Source organism: Neolamprologus brichardi, chromosome 22 (assembly GCF_056152115.1).
Source record: "Neolamprologus brichardi isolate AB-2024 chromosome 22, ASM5615211v1, whole genome shotgun sequence".
In the NCBI taxonomy this organism is placed as follows: Eukaryota; Metazoa; Chordata; class Actinopteri; order Cichliformes; family Cichlidae; genus Neolamprologus; species Neolamprologus brichardi.
The window spans coordinates 2,936,986-2,961,718 of NC_142124.1; the positions used below are offsets into that span (position 1 = coordinate 2,936,986).

Consider the following 24,733-nt stretch of genomic DNA (forward strand, 5'->3'; position numbering starts at 1 on the left):
CATTGTTATGCAGATGATGCCCGACTCTATCTATCCATGAAGCCAGATCAATTAGTTAAACTGCTGGAACGTTTTAAGGACCTAAATTGAGGTAAACCTGAGTTTATTGTACTCACGATCGGATATTAATTGAGTGCTATAAAAATAAAACAGAAATAAATGACCTTTGTCACAGGTCATAATGCAGTGCTGCGGTGAAGATCAGAGATTTCTGCAGATTCTCTGATATAAGTCACAAATTCTTTACTTTATGTTACATTAAAACATGTTAACAATCGACTCTTAGCTTCTTAGGGAGGCTCCTTAGAAAGTAAATAAATAAAAAGAGTTAATTGTGAGATATTTCACCAGATTTTTTTTCAAATCTCATATTAAATTAAAAATGAGTCCATTCCATAGTTTTTATATTTGTAATGTTTTCAGTTTAATATAGCTTTTAAATGGTTTGTAACAAGTTGAAGTTTCTGTTTGTTAACATTTACAAGGTTTTCTGGTACAACACGTACGTCTTACCGTCCCCTACTGTGACAGTGAAGTCCTGCCCCCTTTGTAAATTAGTCTCTGGTTCACAAAGCTCTTTAATGCGGGGTTCACATCACACAATGCTGTTGTTTAAGAAGATGTCAGATCAGGTAATTAGAGTGGGAGACAAATGACAGGCTACGCGTTGGTCCCCTGACAAGTCCTAGCTTGCACATTTTTCACAACCTGAGTGATATCATCAGAAAGTGGTGCTGGCGAAGCACCACAAAGATGGTGGCAAACGTGTTGTGTTGGCACAGAAAAGCGCTTTGGATGCCCGTAGTGTGGATGTGTTATAAGTTTGAAGCCAAATGTATTCTTAGGTCATGGTGAACAGTCCAAGGTGCAGCACTGATTGTTGTCAGCCACATGCTAGATTAGATAAAACAGTCGTCAGTGGTTTACAGACCCGACTCCTGACATCTTTAGGCTGTTTTTCTGCTGATATCATGTAGCTGGGCCCTGACCCAAGCTAATGAATCAATGCAATTGGTTGATTTATTTTTTTTAAATTAAGATTTGTAATGCACTGTTCTCCAGCACAGGTTCTGACATCATGAGCACCTAATAACACACACGAAGGTTAAAGCTACTTTATTCTCATTATTATCTTAATTGCTGAATTATCGTCATCATCCACCGCTGTTTGGATCAGACGTGTGAGTCACAGACGGTCAAAGGTTTCCTTTTGTTAGTGTAAATGTGTGTGGGTGGAAATGGCTTCCACTCTGTCAGTGGGGAGACTCCAGCCTCCTGCGTTTCATTGTCTTTTCCATGCAGACGTTTTGTCTGCGTGTTTGTGTTTGTGGTGTGCACGGCCTGATGAAAGCCTCCCGACTCCCTCTGTCATGCTTTGTGTTAACATGTAAAGTGATCGCTTTTGTATCACTTTTAACGTGACACTGGTTTCCTGTCACCTGGTCCTCAAACATTTGGAAGCTTTGAGGGTTTCATGTTGTAAGTTCTTCCTCTTGTAAGAATGATTGTGATACGCACCATGAATGAATGACTGAAAAGCACATGTCGAGAACTTTTAGTGTGGTTTTACTCTTTCAGTTGTTCATGGCACTGTTTGGCTTTGAACTGCGCTCATGAGATTGACCTCCTACCCTCATTTTATTAAGATGAGGGCATAAAACAAGTATTGTGGCCTCTTTTCACTTCACTCATGTCCTCCCTTCAAAATATTTCACCCTCAGTTTGTTATGATGTGCTTAGCATGTTGTGTACATGCAAAAGGTTTCCTGCATCGTGCTGTATGAGTGTGAGGGTGTTTGGCAGCGTGCAGTCAATCATCTCCACATCACTGTGCTGTTTAAAGGGAAGCAGACACATTACTGTTGATCCGTTTAAGTGGAACCGATCTGGATGTTTCATGAAACGGGTTCATCCTCTTATACTCTGAGCTGCTTGACTCTGAGCTGCGTGTGCGTTTAAACTTTCATTGTGCGTTCGCATTAACGGACAGTGAACCGTGGGTTTAGATCGTTTCTTTGACCTGCTTCGTGCAGCATCTTTATGGTGTTAAAGATGGATTAAGCCTGATTTGTCTGATTTTTCTCTGGGTACTCCAGCTTCCTCCCACAGTCCAAGTACATGCAGTTAGTGGGGTTGGGTTAATTGATGCTTCTAAGTTGCCCATAGGAGTAAATGTGAATGAGAATGGTTGTCTGTCTTTATGTGTTAGCCCTGTGATAGATTGGCGAGCTGTCCAGCGTGTACCCTGGGACATTTACCCCGCCACCCTGAAGTGGATACGCAGAATGGATGGATTGTATAACAGAGACAAAGATATGTGTTAGCATTAGGGATGGGTACCGGTATCCGGTGCCATGATGGCACCTGTTCTGACATAAACGGTAGTAACCAGACCGAAAAGCAGCGCACATTTCGGTGCTTTTTTTTCCCTGAGATGTGATACACTTTAGATTCTAGCCAATCATTTTACGTTTCTGAGGATAGTAGGCGGGTCCAGGTACGTATGTTCTTTTAGAGCAGAGCTACAGATTAAAAATGCCCAAGATGAAGCGGTCAAAAGTCTGGCTGTACTTCACAGCAAAAGATGCAAACTCAGCAGCTGCAACAAGTGCTTTAAGCTGATACTGTGATACTGTCAAAGGAGGTAACACCTCAAATCTGATGAAACACCTGGCGACGCATAGCGCTTTTTTTAAAAGCCGAGAAGTGCGCCGTATTTGATAGCTTGCTGCGAGACCTCACACCGAGCACATCTACTGCGGGTGTGGTGCCTGTTATCGGACCCGGAGTTAGCAACATCCCCCAAAAACCCGAAGAGGAGAGTCCTGGCCCCTAGCCCTGCCAGTGTAGCAGAAATGATGAGGATGATGATGCAGCAGCAGCCGTTCTTCTCTGCATGAGTAGCTTAATGTTGTTCGTGTGTAATTTACGTTGAGTAGGCTAACCACGTTATTACATTAATGCATGTAAGGTGAACTAGCAAACACCATCATAGCTACATGCGGCTGTCTTCTTGTTTGATGGCAGATACTCCCTTCACCCTGGACAAAAAGGCTAAAATGACCAAAGAAAAAGTGGAAAACAGTTAAACATGAGAGGTTTTTGGACAAAGTTTGTGTTTTTTCCATTGATTAAGCTGCTTCCAGCCAAGAGTGATACCATATATGCCCCATAGCTGCAGAAAAGGCTAACATTGTTATCTTTTTACAAAAAAAAAAGCTAAACATGAGAGGTTTTTGGACAAAGTGTGTGTTCTCCATTCTTTAAGCACCGGTTCGAGCACCGTTTAAGCACCGGCACCGTTTCAAAAGTACCGGTTTGGCACCAATATCGGATAAAACCTAAACGATACCCATCCCTAGTTAGCATCTAGCAGACATAAATGTCCCAAACTTCTGTTTGAATGCTTTGTTGTTGTACTTCTGTAGTGTGTGAATCAAGCGTTGTGGGATGTGCACTGTGCCTTTTGGAGGTTGTTGACGTAGATACTAAACTGCTCTTACTCTCAGACATGCCCAGGATTGTCTCATTGTATAGCATTGATCTTACCTTATGACATTTTTATATCATGTAAAAAAAATTACCAGTATTTTCATGCATATTGTGATACATCACAGACCTAATGTAGTGTTTCCATCAGCTGTGGCAACATAACTTCTGCTGGTTGGAAATAAGCTTGTAATCCTTTTCCTACATTTTGCTTCCAATGAGGCAGCTATTGAGGGTGAACGTGAACGCATGAACGTGAACGCATGAACGTGCTTCTATGCTCAAAGCAGCGAGTATTGAGGAAGTATGTGATTTAAAATGCAGCAGGTTCTTTGTCTGTGTAATGAATATGCTCCATTATTTGCTTTGTATACACTCGCTGAGCCCGTCTGTGGTTGTTTGCTGGAAATGATGGGTTGTTTTTAATATGTGGGTAGAGGACAGACTCAGTCGTGCAGCCTGAATGAAAAGTAAAGGAAGTCAGAAAGTACGCGGAGCTCCAGAGTTTTGTGACCATTTTCCACTTTTTAATGCCAAACAATTTATTTACATTGGATGTCAGATGAATATCATCCTTTCTAAATAAAACTGATCAACTCTATGTTCACATAAACCAAAGCAATACTAATAAAATGAAGATGGTTAAATCTTGTTTGTCTGAAGAATCTTAAATACGAGTACAGTTGTATAAAACACAAGAAACCAAAGTGGTTTTTACTGATTAAGCTACTAGATCGAAGTATATCATGTTAGGTTAGCTGATGGCTTTAAATCCCTGACAGCAGTGAGCTTCCCAAACAGGATAATGCAGATCCAAGCCCACAGGAGCAGCTCAAAGGGCAGGAGAAGACTCCAGGAGTTTCCTCCTGCATGTCTTTTTAATAAATGGATGTGAGTCAATCCAGGACATTCTTTAAAAAGGATGTCAGACATTAATGAGAGTGCAAGGCCATTATCAACTCATCAGTTTCCCCTCAATCTTATTTTGAAGTTGCTGCTAACATGTTTTACAGCATTTACCTCAGGGCAGCAATTAAACAAGACGGGCACATAAAGAAACAAACTGGGACCATTAGACCACTGGGTGGGGACATATTAGGGATATGTGGGTGAAATAATCCTCCTATATACTGTAGATATAAACATGCATGCTTACATCCGTACCCACACCTACATCTATAAATGTAAATATTCAGGAATATTATATATATGCATAATGTCATGATTAATCCTCCCAGACTTAATCAGACGGAGCCGATCCAGAGCGGGACAAAAAAACAGACCTCAAGGAGAGTCGGTTTTATCAGGTGGAAAATGGTCGATTCATTTTGGCATTGTATGTTATAGAAGAAGTCAGCGACCTGGTGACCTGTGCAGGCTGCCCACCCCCTGTGGTTCCCACATCAGTGACCTTTAATCGGGTTGAAACAGAGGTGGTTGGTCGTTTGGTTTGGTACCTGCATGGCACTTTCCTACTCAGCCGAGCGCTCACCCAGTCACACACACATTCATTCAGTGCTTCGATCTAACATGATTTCTAACATTCACTCTCCAAGCAATTCATTAGGAGCAACCTGAGCTTTAGTATCTTTCCTGAGGGTATTTCAGCATGCGGACTTGAGGAATCTGGGATTAATCCGTTGACTTTCCAGTTGGTAGACGACCCATTCCTGAGCTAGAGTCACCCCAAGTTTGGTGTGCATGTGTGCATATTTGTTCACCAAAGATATATGAGGCAGCAGCAGGTGAGGATCCAATTCTTGTGCTTCTGTCCCGTGATCACGGAGGTTGGACCCGCTGCAGACCAGGGCGATGGAGTTGGAATTCATTGGGCTGATTACTCAGTTATATAAACGTTAAGAAGTAAAACCTTTAAGACAGTTGTTCGCATACACAAACGCACACATTAGCAAGTAGACACAACTCTCTCTCCACCCAACAACCTCAGATAAACTAAGACTGAACATTAATGTTGTGATGACATCACTGTGTAAAGTGTTTCTTGCTACTAAACAACAAGGCTTTGAGTGTAAGTAATGGACATGAGCACATTCGCTTGATGCTAATTGCCATTTGTCTTGAACTGAAGCCTTAATCACCTCAGACCTATAATAAGCCTGGTCTCTTTTTGCAGCGGGCTGCTGGTTAAACTGGTCTGTGAGTCAGGATTGTCATGGAAACATCACGGACAAAGCTGCCGCATTGACTTTGGTTCTCTGGCCAAATGGGTCACTTTGTTTTATTGTAGTGGTGCTGACATTGACTCGTGGGGAGTGAACTCTTTTTTTGTGCTCTTTGTTCTGAAGCTCTGCGGCTCTAAATAATTTTTTTTTTTTTATTTTATCTGAAAACACATTTTGAAATTTTAAGTGTGAAATCCAAGATTGATGAAACACATCTGATTTAATTAAATGTAGGTGCTACTACTGAAAATCAGCATAGTAAAAACATATAAACAGCAGTAGCAGCACGCTTTGTGCTTATCCTGCAACACAGAAATGAAAGACGCTCATTTGCTTTTGTATTTTTTGGAGACTTGAAGAAAATCGAATCAGTGCGGCACATATACTGTGTGCAGATGCAAATCTGCTACCACCTGCCAGCGTAACGTTAACAAAGGAAATTAGAGCTGACATATCCACCATACAGTATTCAATTCAGTTTTATTCATACAGCACCAAATCATAACAAGAGTCTCCTCAAGGCGCTTTATATTGTAAGGTAGACCCGAAAATAATACATTCAGAGAAGAACCCAACAATCATATGACCCCCTATGAACAAGCACTTTGGCGACAGTGGGAAGGAAAAACTCCCTTTTAACAGGAAGAAACCTCCGGCAGAACCAGGCTCAGGGAGGGGCGGGGCCATCTGCTGTGATTGGTTGGGGTGAGAGAAGGAAGACAGGATAAAGACATGCTGTGGAAGATTGGTTGGTTGTCCAGTTTGTGCCTGTATAAAATGATATAAATGCAGAGAAACATGTCTGAGGTAATTTTGCAGAAAGAACTCATTCATCTGCAGCGTGTTGCAGAGACTGAATTAAAGTTGCGATTAACATTTTGTGCAGTCTGTATGTGAAGGATGGACATAACTTCCAATTTGACATAAACACCTTAAACCTCCATTTTTTTTACATTTATTTTTTATTCTTTATTTTTTGTAATAGCCGGTTTAGGACAGCTCCCAGATACAGAAATATATCTGGGAGTTGTTGCGTAGACATCTATGGATAAATTAACTGAGCTCTCACTTGATTTATGACCTCAGACATCAGGCTGATGAGCATTAATTCCACCTGTTTTTGAAGAAACATAGATTCAGAACTGGGGAAAAACCAGCTTATTCTCAGTAGCTAATAGCTTGAAATTTAAGTCTTTAGCCCAGCAGTCCCCAACCCCCGGGCCTCGGACCGGTACCAGGCCGCAAAAGTTGAGGCTCAGGTGTGAAATGTCTGGTTTTCAGGATTTTTATCGGTTTTCAGCGTTATTTTGTTATCGTTTTTATCGTTAACTTGGTTTTCCTGGGTCTTTTCACGTGTGTTATGAATGAATCTTCTTTTTTTCGGTACCGGTACTAGTTTTATTTTGTTGTATTTATCCGCGACACCTTAAAGGCCGGTAGATGAAAATATTGTTGGGCATAAACCGGTCCGTGGCGCAAAAAAGGTTGCAGACCGCTGCTTTAGCCAATAAGCGCGCACAGTTTAATAGGTCTGTTGGGCGGATCTATGTTTATCTAGCTTTCAGCATAAAGAAATTAAATTGAGTGATCTCTGTGGACGAGGTGGCAGTCCTTACACAGAAACATTAAAGCAGCAGAAAGACTCAAGCAAGGATTTTATGGTTTGAAGCTCTTGCAGGTGTTCACAGAGCCATACAAAAAAACAGAGGGATGGATTCCTGAAGGACCAGCGTGCTGCCGCCACCTTTGGTTGTTGCCACGGTGACAATTTATGTCGTCAGTGACTGATGGATGCAGCGACCCTGGCCTCGCCTGTGTGTCCAAGTGGGAGAAAGAGAGAATGCAATGAGGTGTGGGCGTGTGTGCGTGCACAGCGTTAGAGAGAGGAAAGGATGAATGAGTAGGAAAGAGCTGGAAGAGGACATGACAGTGCATATGATAAATGTGTGTGGTGGGGAGGAAATATGCAGGTGTTGAATATGGATGAAAGGAAACAAAGAAAACAAACATGTGACACAGAAACTGGGTGAGGATGCATGCACATGTGATCCTCCCCTCCTCACACACATCCTTCTCTGTGTGAAGCCCCTCTGCAGCCACCGGTGCTCCGCCAGCAGGGTTGCCATGGTAACGTAATCCAGGCAATGACGCTCGGCATCTCTCTCACAATCAGAGGAAGGCTGAACACACCCAGCTCAGCTGCACCGTGAGAAGAGCAGTGGGAGCGAAAAAAGGAGGGGAGGGGGGGCAACGCCTACAAAGTGCAGCCGAGAGGTGGAGGCGTGCCGGCTCTCTACAGCATCACAGGGTGGAAACGTTCACCGTCTTTATGTACGGCTCCTGTGCATTCGTTTAGTGAGCTATTGGACGTTCTGGCTCATTCTGACCACTTCCTGTGCAGAAGTAAGCGTTCCTAATGATGGAGTTCAGATAGAAGCAGTCTGTAAAAACACGAGACACATGAACCATTGAGCCAAATCTAAAATCTATAAAATGAAATTCAAAAAATGAGAATCGAGTTTACATTGTTGGTAGTTTTGCTGTATTTTGGACTGCAGTGTTCCCCTGTGGAGATCATTCGGGATCCTTCGCCCGACATTTTAATGAAGTCTGGGATAAAAGCTTAGTGGCTGAAGGTGTGTGCATACCTTTCTTGTATATTTTGCTACATTTGTGATACTAATAAAGCGCTATGCAACGATAAAGCGTCACAACATAATATATCAGTAGGGTTTTGAAATTTGGCGACAGTATTCTGTCTAGACAACCAAACCCTATGAGACGGCTCAGATCTGTCGCTGCAGTTTAAAAAGAAAGAAGCTCCACCCGTCCTGAAGGCATCAGGAGACTCCTGCTGACATTAGAAGCACAGCCTGGTTTGTCTCGCTGTGGTTGGCTGCGGCGGCTCGGCGTTTCCCTCCATGCGGCCTACTTTCTCAGTCCTGCTACACCCAGGCAGCAGACCTACTGTATTTGCATGCCTGGGGGCGCTTGTTTGGCCTCCTCCTAGATGGGTGGGTGGTTGGAGGGAGATATGGATCGGTCGTATTGATCTGTCTCCTTGTTGTCTGTTTGTTAACTGCTGTGTCTGATTCTCAGGATTTATGTGTTTGGAGCCTGAAGAGGCGTGCGTGGGTTTAGAGTTTGGTTGGTTGAGTTGTCTATATATTTATATTTAACAGATAACCCAGACTGTGGGACCTTTGGGTGAAGAACAACTGTATGATAATGAGTATGTGTGCAATAGAGCTCTCATTAATCTCATCCCCATCATTTCTATTGACACACTGACCTGATACACTGGGTTCATAACACTGCTGTCAGAGCGGACACGCTCCAGTTAACTTAACTATTTTTAAATCCTGGTAGCTCTGCAACCACGTGAGCTAGCGCAATAATTTTTTTTGCATATGAAACCGGAGGAGTTGTACTTAAATCTTATGCCATCAGCTTGTCCTCGGTCACAGTTTCCTTCCACATATAGTTTTGCAAAAACTGCATAAAAAGCACTTGTAGCAACAAAAACATAATATTCCAGAAACACGCTTTGCTGATCCGATCAGCAGTTCATAACACTTCCTACGTCCATCAGCGCGAACTTTCGCATGTCCGCCATGACCTGCCCAAAACCGGAAGTGACGTCATTTTGTGGAAATGTAGTTTTTTACCATCAGGGCCTCATGAGCCTATACTGGTGTTTTTAAAAGTTGTCTTTGACTTTATGACTTTCTGTGTGGTTTCTGGGATGCTTAGGACTCATATTGCACTGCTGGAAATAGTTTATTTTGATGCATATGCTGCTTTTTTGCAAATTTGCATTATAATATTTATTTTCGTTTTTCCTGCAGTATATAAAAATTGGTGTATTTCAAAAATAAAACTATGAAGACACTCAAAATAAATTTCCTGTGGTGGGAAACTATTTTGTGCAACTTTTTTGTATTTACAGTTTTGAGGGATAAGCCTCTTAAATTTCTCTAACTAGAAATATATGTTAAAAAAACAAAAACGATTTTCAATTTTTTTGTAGTTTATTGCACTTTTTTGCAATTTATGTAAGTACTATGCACTTAATGCAGACATATTATTAAAATCTGGGCTATAATGGTTGTATTGATGTATAGCAACTTGAAATGCTCCCAAAAATGGCTCCACAGCATGTAAACATATAATATAAGCTCTGATGGACTTGGTTCTATGGTAGGTCTTAAAGGGTTAATAAGTGCTGATTGGTCTTAATTGAATGTGTTTCTTTTGTCAAAGCTTCATTTTTTTAAATTAAAGCTGCAAAATGTAAGACAAAAAATCTTCCCCACATTTTTTGCTCTCACTGCTATAAAACTGCAGATTATTTGATATTTTCCTCATAATTTTCTTTCTTTTTCCTTCAGGGCAGTTACCCCGTCTGGGATGACTTCATCAGCAAGGCCAGCAAACTACAGTCACAGCTAAGGTAAAAATGCTTATTACATGTCATAACGTGTTTATTTACAAAAGACCAAATAAAGGGTTTAAAAATGACTTGAGGGGAAAAGAAGAGCGAGAGGTTGAGCGCAGCGAGAAGCCCCGCCCACATCTTCAGACGCCCCGAGTCTGTCATCAGAGACGGCACCTAGAAGTCAGAGACGCAGATCAGACAGGAGCCAGCAATAACAGGAGACGGGGTGACACACAACAGGAGATTGAAGGGTTTTCTGCAGCCAGGCTCCTGTAACGACAGCATCAAAGAACTGAAAGTAACACGCAAGCAAACAAGTGAAGAAAACACAAATATACAAAAGATGCACCAGAGACGAAAAGTAAAAGATAAAGCAGGAAATCCTGCAAAACGTGCAAGTCTCAATTCATGCAATCATGCAATAAATGTACAAGAATATTTGGAAATGCTGGGTAAGAGGTTTTTAGTAGATGACGTGTAGTGTTGTGACAAGCTGCGTGCACGTTTCTGTCTGCAGAAAGCTGTCGACTGTCGTTGGATTTGTAAATCTGTGAAGTCATTTGCAAATCTATCTGCAATAAGTCTCTATGCATGTAGAGAGTTATGAGTGTAAATGTAAACCTTAAGTGTCACCGACACTGCGTGACTTTCATGACTGGAACAGAGTGCAGAGATCTGATGAATGTGTCACTATCTTATCTGTTCGACGTTTGATCAGCTTCCTGAAAACAGCGATTGTGTTCAGTGCAGACGTTGCTCTGAGAGCATTTACACGAACTTCCTCAGAATCGCTCCAGTAGCACCAAACTGTGGCTTCTCATTGGTTTATGAAGAAGGTTATTTAGTTTCAGAAATGCTGTAGCCTCATTGAGCTGTTTTATATTGATTATTTATACATAGAATCATTTTCATTGATGTTTTAACCTTAAGATGAAAGGAAGCGTGCTCACATCCTGAGAGTGTGCACAACCTGAGCTCATGAACATCCAATCAGTCTGCTTCATTAGGTGTCTAAATGTCAGGCTCACCTCTCCTGTCACCTCATCCCTGACGTCCTCACACACACACACACACACACACACACGGTTGAAGGTTGCCACAAAAACCACACACTTGAGCCTTGACAAAGCCTCCACACGTACATGTTTACACTTTTCAGCCATTAACCAACCAGCAATGACTGCCCACACACACACACACACACACACACACACACACACACACACACACACACACACAAACAACTCAATTAACCTTCTGTGGCTGGCAGAGATTAATGATGCCACCATAAAGTCATTATCAGCGAGATGGATCAGCACTGAGCCTCCAGAGATTCTGTCCTGGGACAGAGGTCATCAGAGGTCAAAGCTGATTGCTAATGACTCGATCCTTCGTCCTCTTCCTCACCCTGCATCTGTGGGGGGATTGTCTCTGTTTCAAAGGTCCAGAATTATGAATTTGCACATTTGAAATAGTTTCTCTCCCTGATGATGAGTCAGAGCGTATGTCGCATTTTAAGACTGATTACTCGAGTTCAAAGTGCGCCGCCTGATTTGAATTCAGAGCGACGGGGAGCTTTGTTGCTACAGATCAGCTGAGTGATGACATGATAAACATGCATTAAAAACATCAAATGTGTTTAACATAATTTTTTTCCAATAAAAAATTAAAAAGCCAGCAAGAAAGAAATAATGAATAGAAACGTTGTTTTCTGTGTTTCTACTTCCTGTTTTGTGTTTTCCAGGACGACGGTTGTCGCTGTAGCAGCCTTCCTGGATGCCTTTCAGAAGGTGGCCGACCTGGCAAATAACAGCCGAGGTAAGATGGGGACGAGGTCCAGCAGTTCCTGGTCTTGGTAGCACGCTGTCAGGAGGATAGTACTTAAAGAGTCTTAAGTGTGTGGTGGCAGGTGCAGCTGCTGGTTATCGTAGTAAAGATGTCGGTAAGAGTACTTGTCGTATTTCTTACCGTATCCATTAGCTATTTGTTCTCTGACATTGATCATTGTGGCGCTCTTTGGGGCCTTTAATCAAACCATAATGTTAGAGAACACGTGCACAGTGCAGATATAACCTGCAGGAAACATGTGTGCTTGTAGAAGCACTGACAGCAGCAGCTTTGGCTTGTTGCATATAAAAGAGAGACGAGTGCAGTGGATGCTGTTTTATATGTACGGTCATCTGGACCAACCAAAAGTGATGGGATTCATGCTTACTATCATATTACGTGTTGTATTTGTTGTAATGAAAAGGAGATTTCAATCTTAAATGTGCACGTGCTGTTTCCGGACTTTTCATTTGCATTTAGCTACAAGTAGACACATGTTGATGCAGTGGTTATACAGCTAAAGGTGCACAGCATGACCATCAGAATCCTTTTGGGTTGGATTAAACGCTGTATTCTCATCTACTTTCATTATTACTGAGGCCCCACCGTGGCGTGTTGTATCCTCAGCTTTATTTATGGAGTGGAGAGTGACGTATTTCAACCTTTTCATGGTCACATGAGTTTCTCTCATCAGGACGAAGGTTTTAAAGCCGCCTTTGTGAACTTTCCTACCTGGAGATCTTTCACCTTCGAGCATATGTTGGTCCAAGAAATCCAGGCGATATGACGTGTGTGTGTTTGTGTTTGTTGCTTGTACTGCTGCACGAGCTTTGATTCTTATTATTGTTGCTGCTGTTGTTATGGAGGACTCTGTTAGTGTGTGTAATGTCTGTTGCTGTGATGCCTTCTCGGTTGCGTTTACCTGACAGTTACCACAAGAACACAAATGAAGTTTCCAAGAGGACAATAAAATCCTACTGTATTTATTGGCTGTTTGTCAGCCAATAGGAATCAAACAGGAAAAGCCTGGTTTTTCAGTCAAAATGTTGTTGTTATATATGAAATGCATCTGTGCTTAGCAGTGTTGGTCAAGTTACTTGAAAAAAGTAATCAGTAACTAATTACTGATTACTTCCCCAAAAAAGTAATCCCGTTACTTTAGTGATTACTTATTTTCAAAAGTAATTAGTTACTTAGTTACTTTTTAAAAACACGATTTACAACCTGAATAGGTGATAAAGTGATAGATCTTTCAGCCCAATTCTACTTTTTCTGCATAATCATCATACAAAATGTAATCAAATGGAAAAGTCTCTTTTTAAAACTTGTTTTATTAGTTTTAATCTTTTAACTTCATGCATCAAGCAAACATTTAATTATATGCAACATTCTCTGACTGGAAGAAATTAGTTTAACATTTAAACCTATTTTCTGCACATTCCAGCACATAAAATAATTATTTTTTGTGTGTTTACACTCAGTCTTTCAAATAGATGCAAGTAAAACACAGCAGAAAATAAATAAAGTCAAAGACTAGCGGTCCTGTTGCTCTATTTTCACCTGTAAAGCAGGAGTGGGGTAGGCGGAGGGTTACCCTGGTGCAGGTGTGCAGCGGTCAGTGGAAGAATCCGCGAGTTTCTCTGTGAGTTTCCCATTACGTCGTAGCTACTCGGTGCTTGTTTGGAAGTTTAGGGGTTTTTTTCTCTGTAAAAAGAAGTTTTCTTCCCACGCACAACGGACACTAATGTTTTTGTCACTTTTTATGGAATCAAACTCAAAGTAAGGTCAGTACTTCCACGCTTTAAACGCTGCACGCTCATACTCTCTCTGCACTGATATATGATCCATTGTTGATCTGCACACAGCTGTTGCCACGAACGTCGCACTCGCTTACGTCACTGTCATGAGACATTCTCGCAAAAAAATCACGGTTTTAGTAACGCAGTAACGCAGCGTTCCTACGGGAAAGTAACAGTAATCTAATTACCGTTTTTGCGATAGTAATCCCTTACTTTAGTTTTTGTCCAGCAACAACTAAAAGAGGAGCCGAGAGCGAGAGTCCAGCACGGCAGGCGAGTGGGCCGCTGCGAGACCACTAAAGTGCTTTAAAGAAGAGCGAAAGAGAGGAAACGAAACATTTCCCGGGGCTTTATGAATCCGCTTTATGCACAGAGATGAGAGGAAAAAAGGGAGAGAAGATGGAGAGGAATCACAGCTGAAAGTGGAAACACTCCCACGCACACGGCCTTCATTACTGCTCTCAGGAAGCATTCAGCTGACACACAACTGCTCCAGAGGGCGACCATCAAACTCCTAGAGATGTTCGTTAAAGTCTGATTGGTGATTAAGTTCCTCAACACTTTGGTTGATCTTGTTTTACTGGTTTAATCTCATCGTGCTGATGGTGGAGTCTCTGACGTGTCAGCAGAATGTAAAGTCTGACTGCAAACTTAAATAAAAGCATCCTGAAGCTTCAGATTTATTCTTCCTCAGCCAACAAACTGCAGGAGGTCCCAGTATTCTGTGCTGCTGTTTGTGAAGCCGGCTGCACACTTTCTATTGATTTTTACTTTTCTGCTATTGACAAATGATCAGAGGCTGCTGTCTTCATGATCACTGGACTGTAACATCAATGGTGGTTGCTTCCTGGATTGATTAAGTGGAGGAGGCGGCCTTTATGGGCACGTTTGTGAGATTGTGTGTGTACACCATGCTTTCTAGTTTTCTTGTTCAGCACGACTCTTTATTGTTGTTGTTCTGAGGAGTCCAGCGATTTATTTATATTTTGCTTCCAGTGAGCCAGACTACTTTAGGTCAGGAGAGGGGCGTGGCCATGATGGTCTAGGGCGTCTGTAAACTGCGGTGGAGGCTGTGTCATGATGGGGCTGCGTTTGATCTGGTGGTGTTGGAGATTTTGTAAAACAGGATGAAATTATGAATGCTAAAGTACTGTACGTAAGGTTATTAGTAGGGATGGGTATCGTTTAGGTTTTATCCGATACCGGTACCAAACCGGTACTTTTGAAACGGTGCCGGTGCTTAAACGGTGCTCAAAGAATGGAGAAAACAAACTTTGTCCAAAAACCTCTCATGTTCAGCTGTTTTTTTTGTAAGAAGATAACAATGTTAGCCTTTTCTGCAGCTATGGGGCATATATGGTTTCACTCTTGGCTGGAAGCAGCTTAATCAATGGAAAAAACACAAACTTTGTCCAAAAACCTCTCATGTTTAACTGTTTTCCACTTTTTCTTTGGTCATTTTAGCCTTTTTGTCCAGGGTGAAGGGAGTATCTGCCATCAAACAAGAAGACAGCTGCATGTAGCTATGATGATGTTTGCTAGTTCACCTTACATGCATTAATGTAATAACGTGGTTGCTAACTCCGGGTCGATAACAGGCACCACACCCGCAGTAGATGTGCTCGGTGTGAGGTCTCGCAGCAAGCTATCAAATACGGCGCATTTTTCGGCTTTTAAAAAAAACGCTATGCGTCGCCAGGTGTTTCATCGGATTTGAGGTGTTACCTCCTTTGACAGCATCACAGTATCAGCTTAAAGCACTTGTTGCAGCTGCTGAGTTTGCATCTTTTGCTGTGAAGTACAGCCAGACTTTGACCGCTTCGCCTTGGGCATTTTAATCTGTAGCTCTGCTCTAAAAGAACGTACGTACCTGGACCCGCCTACTATCCTCAGAAACTTAAAATGATTGGCTAGAATCTAAAGTGTATCACAGCTCAGGAAAATAAAGCACTGAAATGTGCGCTGCTTTTCGGTCTGGTTACTACCGTTTATGTCAGAACCGGTGCCATCATGGCACCGGATACCGGTACCCATCCCTAGTTATTAGAATTCTACAAACTCAGTTTTTGCCTTCACGTTTGCGCCTAATAATCCACTTCTCATTTGAAGGTTGGTTCAAGACTTTTGCACAGTACTGTGTGTGTCTGTGTGTATTTACGTATGCGCCCTCAGCGCTGGATACCGGCCAGCTTCCTGTTGAGGCGACTCGCTGTCATAATGACAACAGTAGCAGAGGAAACGATCAGTCACTGTCTTGATGATTCAGGCACTCTGTACCTGTGTGTGTGTGTGTGTGCGCGTGTGTGGGTGTGTGCGTGTGTGTGTGTGTGTGTGTGTGTGTGTGTGTGTGTGTGTGTGTGTGTGTGTGCGCACACCTGGAGCTACATGTTGAATTATTGGTAGCTGTTGGGGCAGTTAGAGGTTTGTAGAGCCACGCCTCACAACCTCAGACTTCAGCACAGCTGGTTTTATATATTTTATACTGAATATATAATAATAATAATAATAATAATAATAATAATAATAATAATAATAAACTTTATTTATAAAGCACACTTAAAAACCAAGGATATGCCAAGGTGCTTAACAAGTAAGATAGAGAATAGGAGGAGGATGATAGAAATAGGACCAAAGCAAGTGCTAAGTCTGCCAGCAGGTAGCTGTCACTGATACACAGGAAAGCAACAGGTAACGAGCAAACAAGAAGTTAAATGAGCATAAAAGTGCATGATATAAAATCATAAAAGAAATATTAACTAGAGGGAAAGGCAAGATTGAATAAGTGGGTTTTTAGTCGTGATTTGAACAGTGCGATGGAATCAGATGCGCGGAGGTCGAGAGGAAGGTTATTCCACAGAGCAAACGCACGGTCACCCCGAGACTTCAGCCGAGATCTGGGTCAGAAGTAGTTGAGTGGCAGATCTGAGTGTTCTAGCAGGAGTCTGTGGTTTGAGAAGTTCACTAAGATAACTTGGCGCTTATTTATTAATAGAACACGATGTCGTTCTGACAGGTGATGATAATTATCACAGCCAGGCTCTGTGGCCACGTCAGGCAGAGGTCTGCAGCCGCTGCTTTCCCCAATGTGGCTGTAGCATCAAATACATCATTTTAAGTTATTTTTGTTTTTGAAATATATCTCTAAACATGAGTTGAATGAAATGAAAGCATTTGTTGTTAGAACTAGCTTAGCACCCACACAATGGCTCTATTTGAGGTTTAAGACTTGTTGTTATTGTTGAGGTCATGTTTCTGTGCGTCATGTGACTCACTGATAAAGACAAATGCATTTAACATGGCATATACAGGTTTTCTCAAAACCTCATTGACATGTCCAAAAATAAAACATGGAAAAAAGGAAATTGTTTTGTGGTTGAACTAAAGCCGAACTTATAAGCCTAATAGTCATCAGGACCTAAAGAACCAGTGTTAATGCGTCATTTTATTGTTATCATGTTAAATCTTACTAAATGAAATGATGTGTGATGAGGAGCTTTATAAAGAATCAGGAAGAACAGCTTCCATGTTGGTTTAATCTTTAATGGAAGCTGCAGTGATCCTGCTCTGATAGCTGCGATTTATTGACATGAACTCGTAGTCCTATCGATAAATCCCAGCTTCATCCTTATTCCCTGCATTTCTAGATTAATGTAGACACATGGATAGAAGAGGGGTGAAATTAGAGGAATAGATGGAAGCTGTGTTCAAACAAGGCGAGTACGGATTGTAATTTGGGGAAAATTACAGCAAGTTCAAATACTGTGATGATGGGGAGTAGAGGGAAATCGGAGAGAAGGAGGTAGAGGGCAGATGGTGATTGGGAGAGAGGTGGAGGGGTGGAGCGGAGCGGGAGGCCGTTGGCTGTCGTGTCCAGCCGGCTGCTGCTGCTATTGCTCATGGCAACGAGATGGAAATCACTGCAGATTTCAGGCTGAGCAGCAGAAGCAGCATCTCTAACTGCCCCCGTCTCTGCTTATCTTATCCGTCCTGCAGTCGTCTTATCAGAAGTCGTCTCGGCTATCATTTGGATTTTCATGTATTTTCATGTATTTACATTTATTTGGATGTGCTGTTGTAGATCAGCTGATTAGTCCCTCAGGAGAAATGAAACTGCTCCACTGTTTCCTCTTAGTGAGCCAACAGTGGGCATGAAGGAGGTTTTCCTTTTTACACCCTGGAGGGAAATCTAGACAGGTTCTCTGCTATCTGCAATCATTGCACGGCTCGTTGCACAGACTGAATGGGAATCATGGAAATGACAGCGTGTGCAGAGGCTGTGTACACACAGGTTCAAAGACCTGGGCTCAGTTTTTGTCCTAATTTTTGTTTTAATCAGAAGTCCTGAAGCTTTCCTTCTTGTGCTGATGGCAAAATGGGATTGTGTTGTACAAAATGAGCTTTATGCTGTGTTAATGAAGACTCGACACGAGTGATTGAGACCATAATCTCACCAGGAAAACATCTGCTTTACTCGTAAATCAGTGAACTAAAGTCTCATTTTCCCATAGATATCTATGGGCTACAGTCGGACTTGATTAAACGGCATTAATCGCCCCCTGCTGGCCATTAAAAACACTGCAGGTTTAACGCTCTGTCCATAAGCTTTGACCATGTTTTATACACACCTGCGATTTGATCCACAGGTGTTTGTGCAGTCTGTGGGCACACGAACAAACTGTGTCCCTGCAGGTTGTTTTGTCCTATAGTATCACATGTGTAGGCAACATTTGTGCTGTTTCAGCTGAGTCATTATATTCTTTAAAGTTTCCATTATTAAAAACTATAATGAAGTGTGACCTTTATGTGCTTTGATGGTGTTGTTGCAGTCTGGTGGTAATATTGACGTTCCTCAGGTTGCCAACAGATCAGTCACTCACTAAAACAAAATTGAGTTATTATCGTTTTTTATTATTATTGTTATGATTTTATTCATTTCTAAACATCAGGTACACAATGAGCTTCAGCCTGTACCATGTACATGTATACCACATATATAAAAATAAGGAGTTACTTCTTTTTGTGACATGAGGGACGTTAAGATAAAAGCTGTTACAGTAACAGAACTTTTTCTGTGATAATAATAAATGTGTTTGTATAGCGCTTTACTAATAATACTTTATTTTAACTGTTTCCTTTATTGTTTCTAACACTAACACCGCCGTGGAGATGAGGTGCAGCTGCTGTCGACCTCCATCTCCCTACTTCATAGTGTGTTGGTGTGGTTGCCATAGCAACCTGCTGCCAGGGACAATGATGTCCTTAAAGGTTCGGTTAGCTGTGTCGCCCTGTCAGCATGTAAACACCTGGTAACTGGATCGGACAGAGGAGGAGGAGAGGGCAGGATGAGAGGAAGAAGGAAGGAGAGGAGATGAAATTAGAGACAAAATAGAGAAAGAATTGAAGGAAAATGAAGAGATGAGGAGAAACGGAGAGATGATAAAAAGACTTCAGGTTTAACACAGGAACATGTAGCCTATGGAAATGCTCCCTGCTTAGAAAGGTTACTTGGTTATGTGAAAAACGATATCAGCAAAGCTCGAGACTACTTCCAGACTGAAGTCTGCTCAGAGCGATTGTCTGCTGACTGCATTAAATCCGTTCCTGACGCGCTCTCGGAGCATCCGTATCCAGTCGGCAACCTAATTGTCGGCTATAAAAACTACAGGAGCTTATGAGCCACCAAAGGCAGTAAAAGCCAGATGTTGTTTGGGTTAGAACGTTCCCAGTGTGTTTGGCTGGTTTCGGTTAAGCCGAAGGGTAAAAATTCCCAATGTTGAGTTTCCAAAGGACACAAATCCCAGCATCGTCTGGCTTTACAATTACAACAATATGAGAACAAATCAGTCAACCGCAGCTTCTTTGATCAACCTCTGATCTCGCTCCAGATCAGCTGTTGCAACAGCTGTCTCTCCTCCAGATGTTGTACCTGGAGACGTGCAGCCACAGGAGCAGCAGTGAGGTCCTGAATTGATGCTCAGTGATGAGGTCTAGCTCACAAAGTGTTTTCAGGTCATCCCGCTGGCGTTAGATGTGGTTGAAGTTCAGGCTGGGTAAACAACTGAAGGGCAGCACAGCGGCTCGTGTTTATCAGTGCCGCGGTACCTCAGGGTTCAAACAGGGAGCTCTGCAAAAACATGCCAGGAACCCTCAAAGTTTCACTTTCTGGGTGAAATAAAAATAGTCCTGCAGAAACTGGTAAGAGCATTTCTTTGTGACTTTAATATGTTTGTCATGTTAAATAATGAAGGGCCTTAGCCTAAATATTGTCTGAAACATTTAATTACAGGGTTTCCCCCATATTTAAAAAAAAAAAAGAAGAGGTTTTGGCCTTCCCTCAGAGGAAAGTCTCCAGGATTGTAATGAAACGGAATGTATTTGATTATTTTCCAAGCAGGCTTTCAGTTACTCAAACATATACATCAGAAAATGCATAGACCTCTGTTTAGTGTGTTAACTGTAGCTTTGCTTTTTGCTTGTGTGGGTGTAAAGACCCAGGGTACTCCAGAAAAATGCAGGTTTAGATCGTAACCATACTGTACAGTAAGATTTAGTTTAGCATTTTCTAACTAGGTACAGCAGAAGACTTTTATTTACCAAACAGCCTCCCTTTGAAAAACAGTCTGTTCTAAGGTTGCAGAAGTATTTGGACAGTTCTAACTAGGGCTGCCACGATTAGTCGACTAGTCACGATTACGTCGACTATCAAAATTGTTGACGACTGATTTAATAGTCGACGCGTCGTTTGAAGCTTTGTAAGATCACAAAAGACGCAGGAATAAGTAGTAGGATTTAAGAGTGTAATAACGGACTGAAACAGGAGATGGCAGCACTGCATGTACAAGGATGCCAGCTGCCGTTAAACCCCGAAGAAGAAGAAGCTGTGTCCCAGAATTCATAGCGCAGCCCACCTCAGTTTCCAACAATGGCGGCAGCTAGTTAGTTTTAATATTACTCTTATTATTCTTTCTGGGTCACAAAATAAACATTTAACATATTTTCAGGCGAGAATGTAGCTGTGTAAACCTCAAATATCTGCTCAGTTTATCAAGACGCCACATATTTTCAAAAGCGCTCCGACGTTTTCGGAGACATCTGTTACCCACTAGCTCGATAGCTAGCCGGGGGCTAGGCTAACTAGAGCCGTGAGAGCACCGGACTCCCGGCAAATCGTTTTCAAACCCACCGCCGTCTTTCGCTACTCAGGTAAACATGATATATAAGTCACTTAGATAACTTAAAAATGTTATTGTTTGGCTTTTTTCAGTATTTTATTTGTTCCTGAGTAAATCGGTTTGGCTAAGATTAAAGTTATAGTTTTTAGCTGAATAAACGTCAAGCAGACAGCTGATTATCAGAAGTGTGAGATGCTCGAGAATTTACTCTGGTGTCCTGTTATATTTTAGATAGCAAGGAGTTTATTAAACTTCACCGAAACAATCTGCAAATTTCATTAAAATTTAATAAACTATCATCTTGTCTTTATTTTTAGTTAGCACATACCTTAAGCACTTAAAGCTGTAAGCTAATGATAGTTATATAAGAGCAGATGCTGCTGGTGCAATAAGGTGCACGTTTTATGTCCAATGGATGATAATCTGATTAGTCGACTATCAAAATAATCGTTTGTGGCAGCCCTAGTTCTAACCCAGGCATGGTGTTTCGTTTGGGTTCAGTCTGGTGCGATACAGCATGGAAAAATTATGAAACTGAAGAACTGAAAAAATGCTTAAACTCGTTGGCATTTCTTCTGTAATGTGCCAGAAGAAGTTGCCGATAGTAAAAAGATCAATCTGGAATGTGATGCACAATGTTTTTTTACAGATAATTTTACCATAAAGTTTAATTTTGCATGAATATGCTGTAATATATTGTATAGTTGTATTTGTTTTCACTCAGCAGGACTGTAATGTCTGTATTTTGTTTTAACGTTGTTTACTGTAGACAAGTTTATAGTGCAGGTGCTCTTTTTGCTCTTTTTAAAGTTTTAATTATTGTCATTTCTTACTAAGTGACTGGGTTCAAATTGTCACCATATATTTTTTCAGTGAAGTTCTGTCAGTTTTACCAAATCAAACAAACATGTTTATAAAAGCAAACATGATGTTTATGATGGTAGGAAGTGAGCAACTAAACCTCTATCAAGCGCTGCTGCTGGGAACTATTCAGTAAGCTATTATTATAAGTCGTTTATAAAACTGAGCAATATTATTGGTCAACCATAGTAATGTAACATGTTCCAGCAGCACCGGAGGCTCCTGCATAATGACATTATCCTGCAGGTTCAGGATTTGACCTTTTGTTCTTCACAAATCGCATTATTTCCATAAATTAGTTTCCTTGAATGTCACCAGCATAACCATGAGCTTCAGCTGCTGCTGCCAAAGGATGCTTTAGAAACTGTCACATACGGAGCTGAATCTGAACGTGATCCAGTTGTGTTGGTGATGGTGTGAAAAATGGTGAACTGCTGGCCTGTAGTCTCGTGATTCTTCTTGTTTTTAGTCTGTTTTATTGTACAAACATGATTTCTGTCGTAGATTTGACCAGATTAAAGGAAAATGATCTTACCTGTTGGGCTGCTTGTGTAATTGTTCAGCACTTGTCTGTGCAGGTTGTAAACGTCGTGCTCTAGAGAGAACGTAATGAAGTGAATCCCTGTGGTCGCTGCTGCAGTCAGTATCTGCAGAGTGTGTGTGTGTGTGTGTGTGTGTGTTGGTGGGGTTGAGTCCTCAGCAGATGGCCTTCTTTGGCAGCTCGTTGTTTAATGATATCATCTGAGGCGCAGGTGAATGATGTCATATCTGCAGTGACCACATGCCAGCATTTTTAGGGTTTTCTTCAAGGTCACATAGAGGTCCACAACTCGGACTCAAACTTCCGTTTAACCAAAATTAAAATTAAAGTCCTTGCTCAGCATTTTTTCCACATTTACAGGAAAACTCAACTGAGTTTAAGAAATCAGTGAATGTTAGGGACTACAGCTGGGTTTATATATCTATATCTATATATCTATATCTATATCTATCTATATCTATATCTATCTATCTATATCTATATCTATCTATATATATCTATATATATCTATATCTATATCTATCTATATATATCTATATATATCTATATCTATATATCTATATATCTATATCTATATATCTATATATCTATATCTATATATCTATATATCTATATCTATATATCTATATATCTATCTATATCTATATATCTATATCTATATATCTATATCTCTATATATCTATATCTATCTATATCTATATATCTATATCTATCTATCTAGATAGATATAGATATATAGAGATATACATATATAGAGATATATATATATATATATATATATTTTTTTTTTAAAGCTTTATAAAAACAAAAACCTTTGCACGCAGTCCCCTTCATGCAAACTCAAACCTGGGCCTGTGCATTTAGAAAGCAGTGACCCTTCCAGTCCTCATCGCTGCTGAACGCTACATTGGTTGTTAACAGCAGACAAAAAAAAAATAAATCTTGAGTAATTTGCAAGCTACAACTTACAGCGCCCTCTAGTGTCCATGTGAATAATTGCCTGCAAAGGTACAGTGGTAGCACATTATCAATCCCTCAGGTAGGTTCCTCTGGGATAAGAGCCTCCACATAACTTTGCTGGTGGTCTTCTACATTTTGCAGCTGTTACTGTCACCAAGGTTCAGTCTCAAAAACGTGTGGAAAAAGTGCTCTGTGGGCTAGTTTTGCTTGTGCCGTTGTCCTTCAGCTAGCTGTGGTAGACAAGAGTAACCGAACTGATGTGAAATGATAAAAAGTGTTCGATGTGCTTCTCTTGCTGCAGGGTTGCACTTCATAGCATCAGTAGAGACACTCGGGGAGTAAGTAAATATCCATCGTCAGCGTAACGAGTAAGAAGCTTGAAAATGTTGAGAGAGTAAATACACTTATTTGCTCGTAGTTGCCACACTTTATCTCATTTTTCACTCACTTGGCATGCCAGGATTGTTATCCATCCAAATTAATGCCACGTGGCAAAAGCTCAATACATCAGGATCCTGTGGGAAATCAGAGCTGCACCGCGCAACAAGAGCTGTGCTTAAAAAAATAAAGAAAGAAGAAGGAATCAAAATGGTTAAAATTAGAGATCGCTGTGTTTAAATGTTTTATGAAGCTAATCAGAGAACACGAATCCCTCTGTGATCAATAATTAACACTTCAAGACATCCAAATGTCTGTAAAATTAAAAATGAATTCATGCGTCAGAGTCGCACTTTCACCGAGCTCATGTTTTATTTGTTGTGTTATCACTCTTTCACGTGTGAATCTACTACTGTGAGGACTGTGCTACAGTCACACTGCGATACAAATAAATGGAGCCACTGTAAGGTAGAAATTTAAATATGACACAAATCTTTAACATGAACTCACTAAACTCAGCATGATTTATCTGCATCGTTTCACATAAATGTGGGTAAAGGCAGCACTGACACTGTGGGACTCAGGATCGATTCTTTTAATCATTATTTTCTGGGAAACCTTTTTTGTAATCTTTCTGTTTTTAATTAATTTTGGCTAAATTTTTAAAAATATCTTGAATCCTTCACAGACAGACGTGTTTACAGTACGATTGTATTTTTAGCACTGATATTTCATCTTAAGTTGGATTAAAAGCACCATCACAAACTCAAACATTTCCACGTGACGGGACGCTCACGTGGGATTTGAGTGAATTATCCCACTGCTGACTTGCACTACTACTAAAAGCACCAAAGTGTCCTTTACAGTGAGAACAAAGACAGAGAAATGTTCTCTGGAAAACAGTAAAAGTATCAAGATCGTGTTTCATAAACATCACAAGAAATATTATACGGAGTGGGATGATGTCAGCAGGTTGAAGTGAGCTGGAGTGTTCGCGTTACTGTAAAACCAAACTGCCTGTTCCTCTGTTCCTGCTCCAAACTCACCATCCCAGCAGCCAACTTACAGCAGTGTCGTATATCCTG

At 41.1% G+C, this 24,733-nt stretch overlaps 1 protein-coding gene across 2 annotated transcripts in view; it reads left to right on the plus strand.

The window, feature by feature from the left end:
* Positions 1-24,733, plus strand: part of LOC102794111 (protein MTSS 1-like) — a 77,775-nt gene that overhangs the window by 3,124 nt on the left and 49,918 nt on the right. For both annotated transcript variants that reach the window (XM_087834883.1, XM_087834884.1), the window contains exons 2-3: positions 10,064-10,125; positions 11,855-11,928. In XM_087834883.1, coding sequence (XP_087691009.1) covers positions 10,064-10,125; positions 11,855-11,928 — 136 coding nt within the window. The remainder of the gene's footprint in view (positions 1-10,063; positions 10,126-11,854; positions 11,929-24,733) is intronic.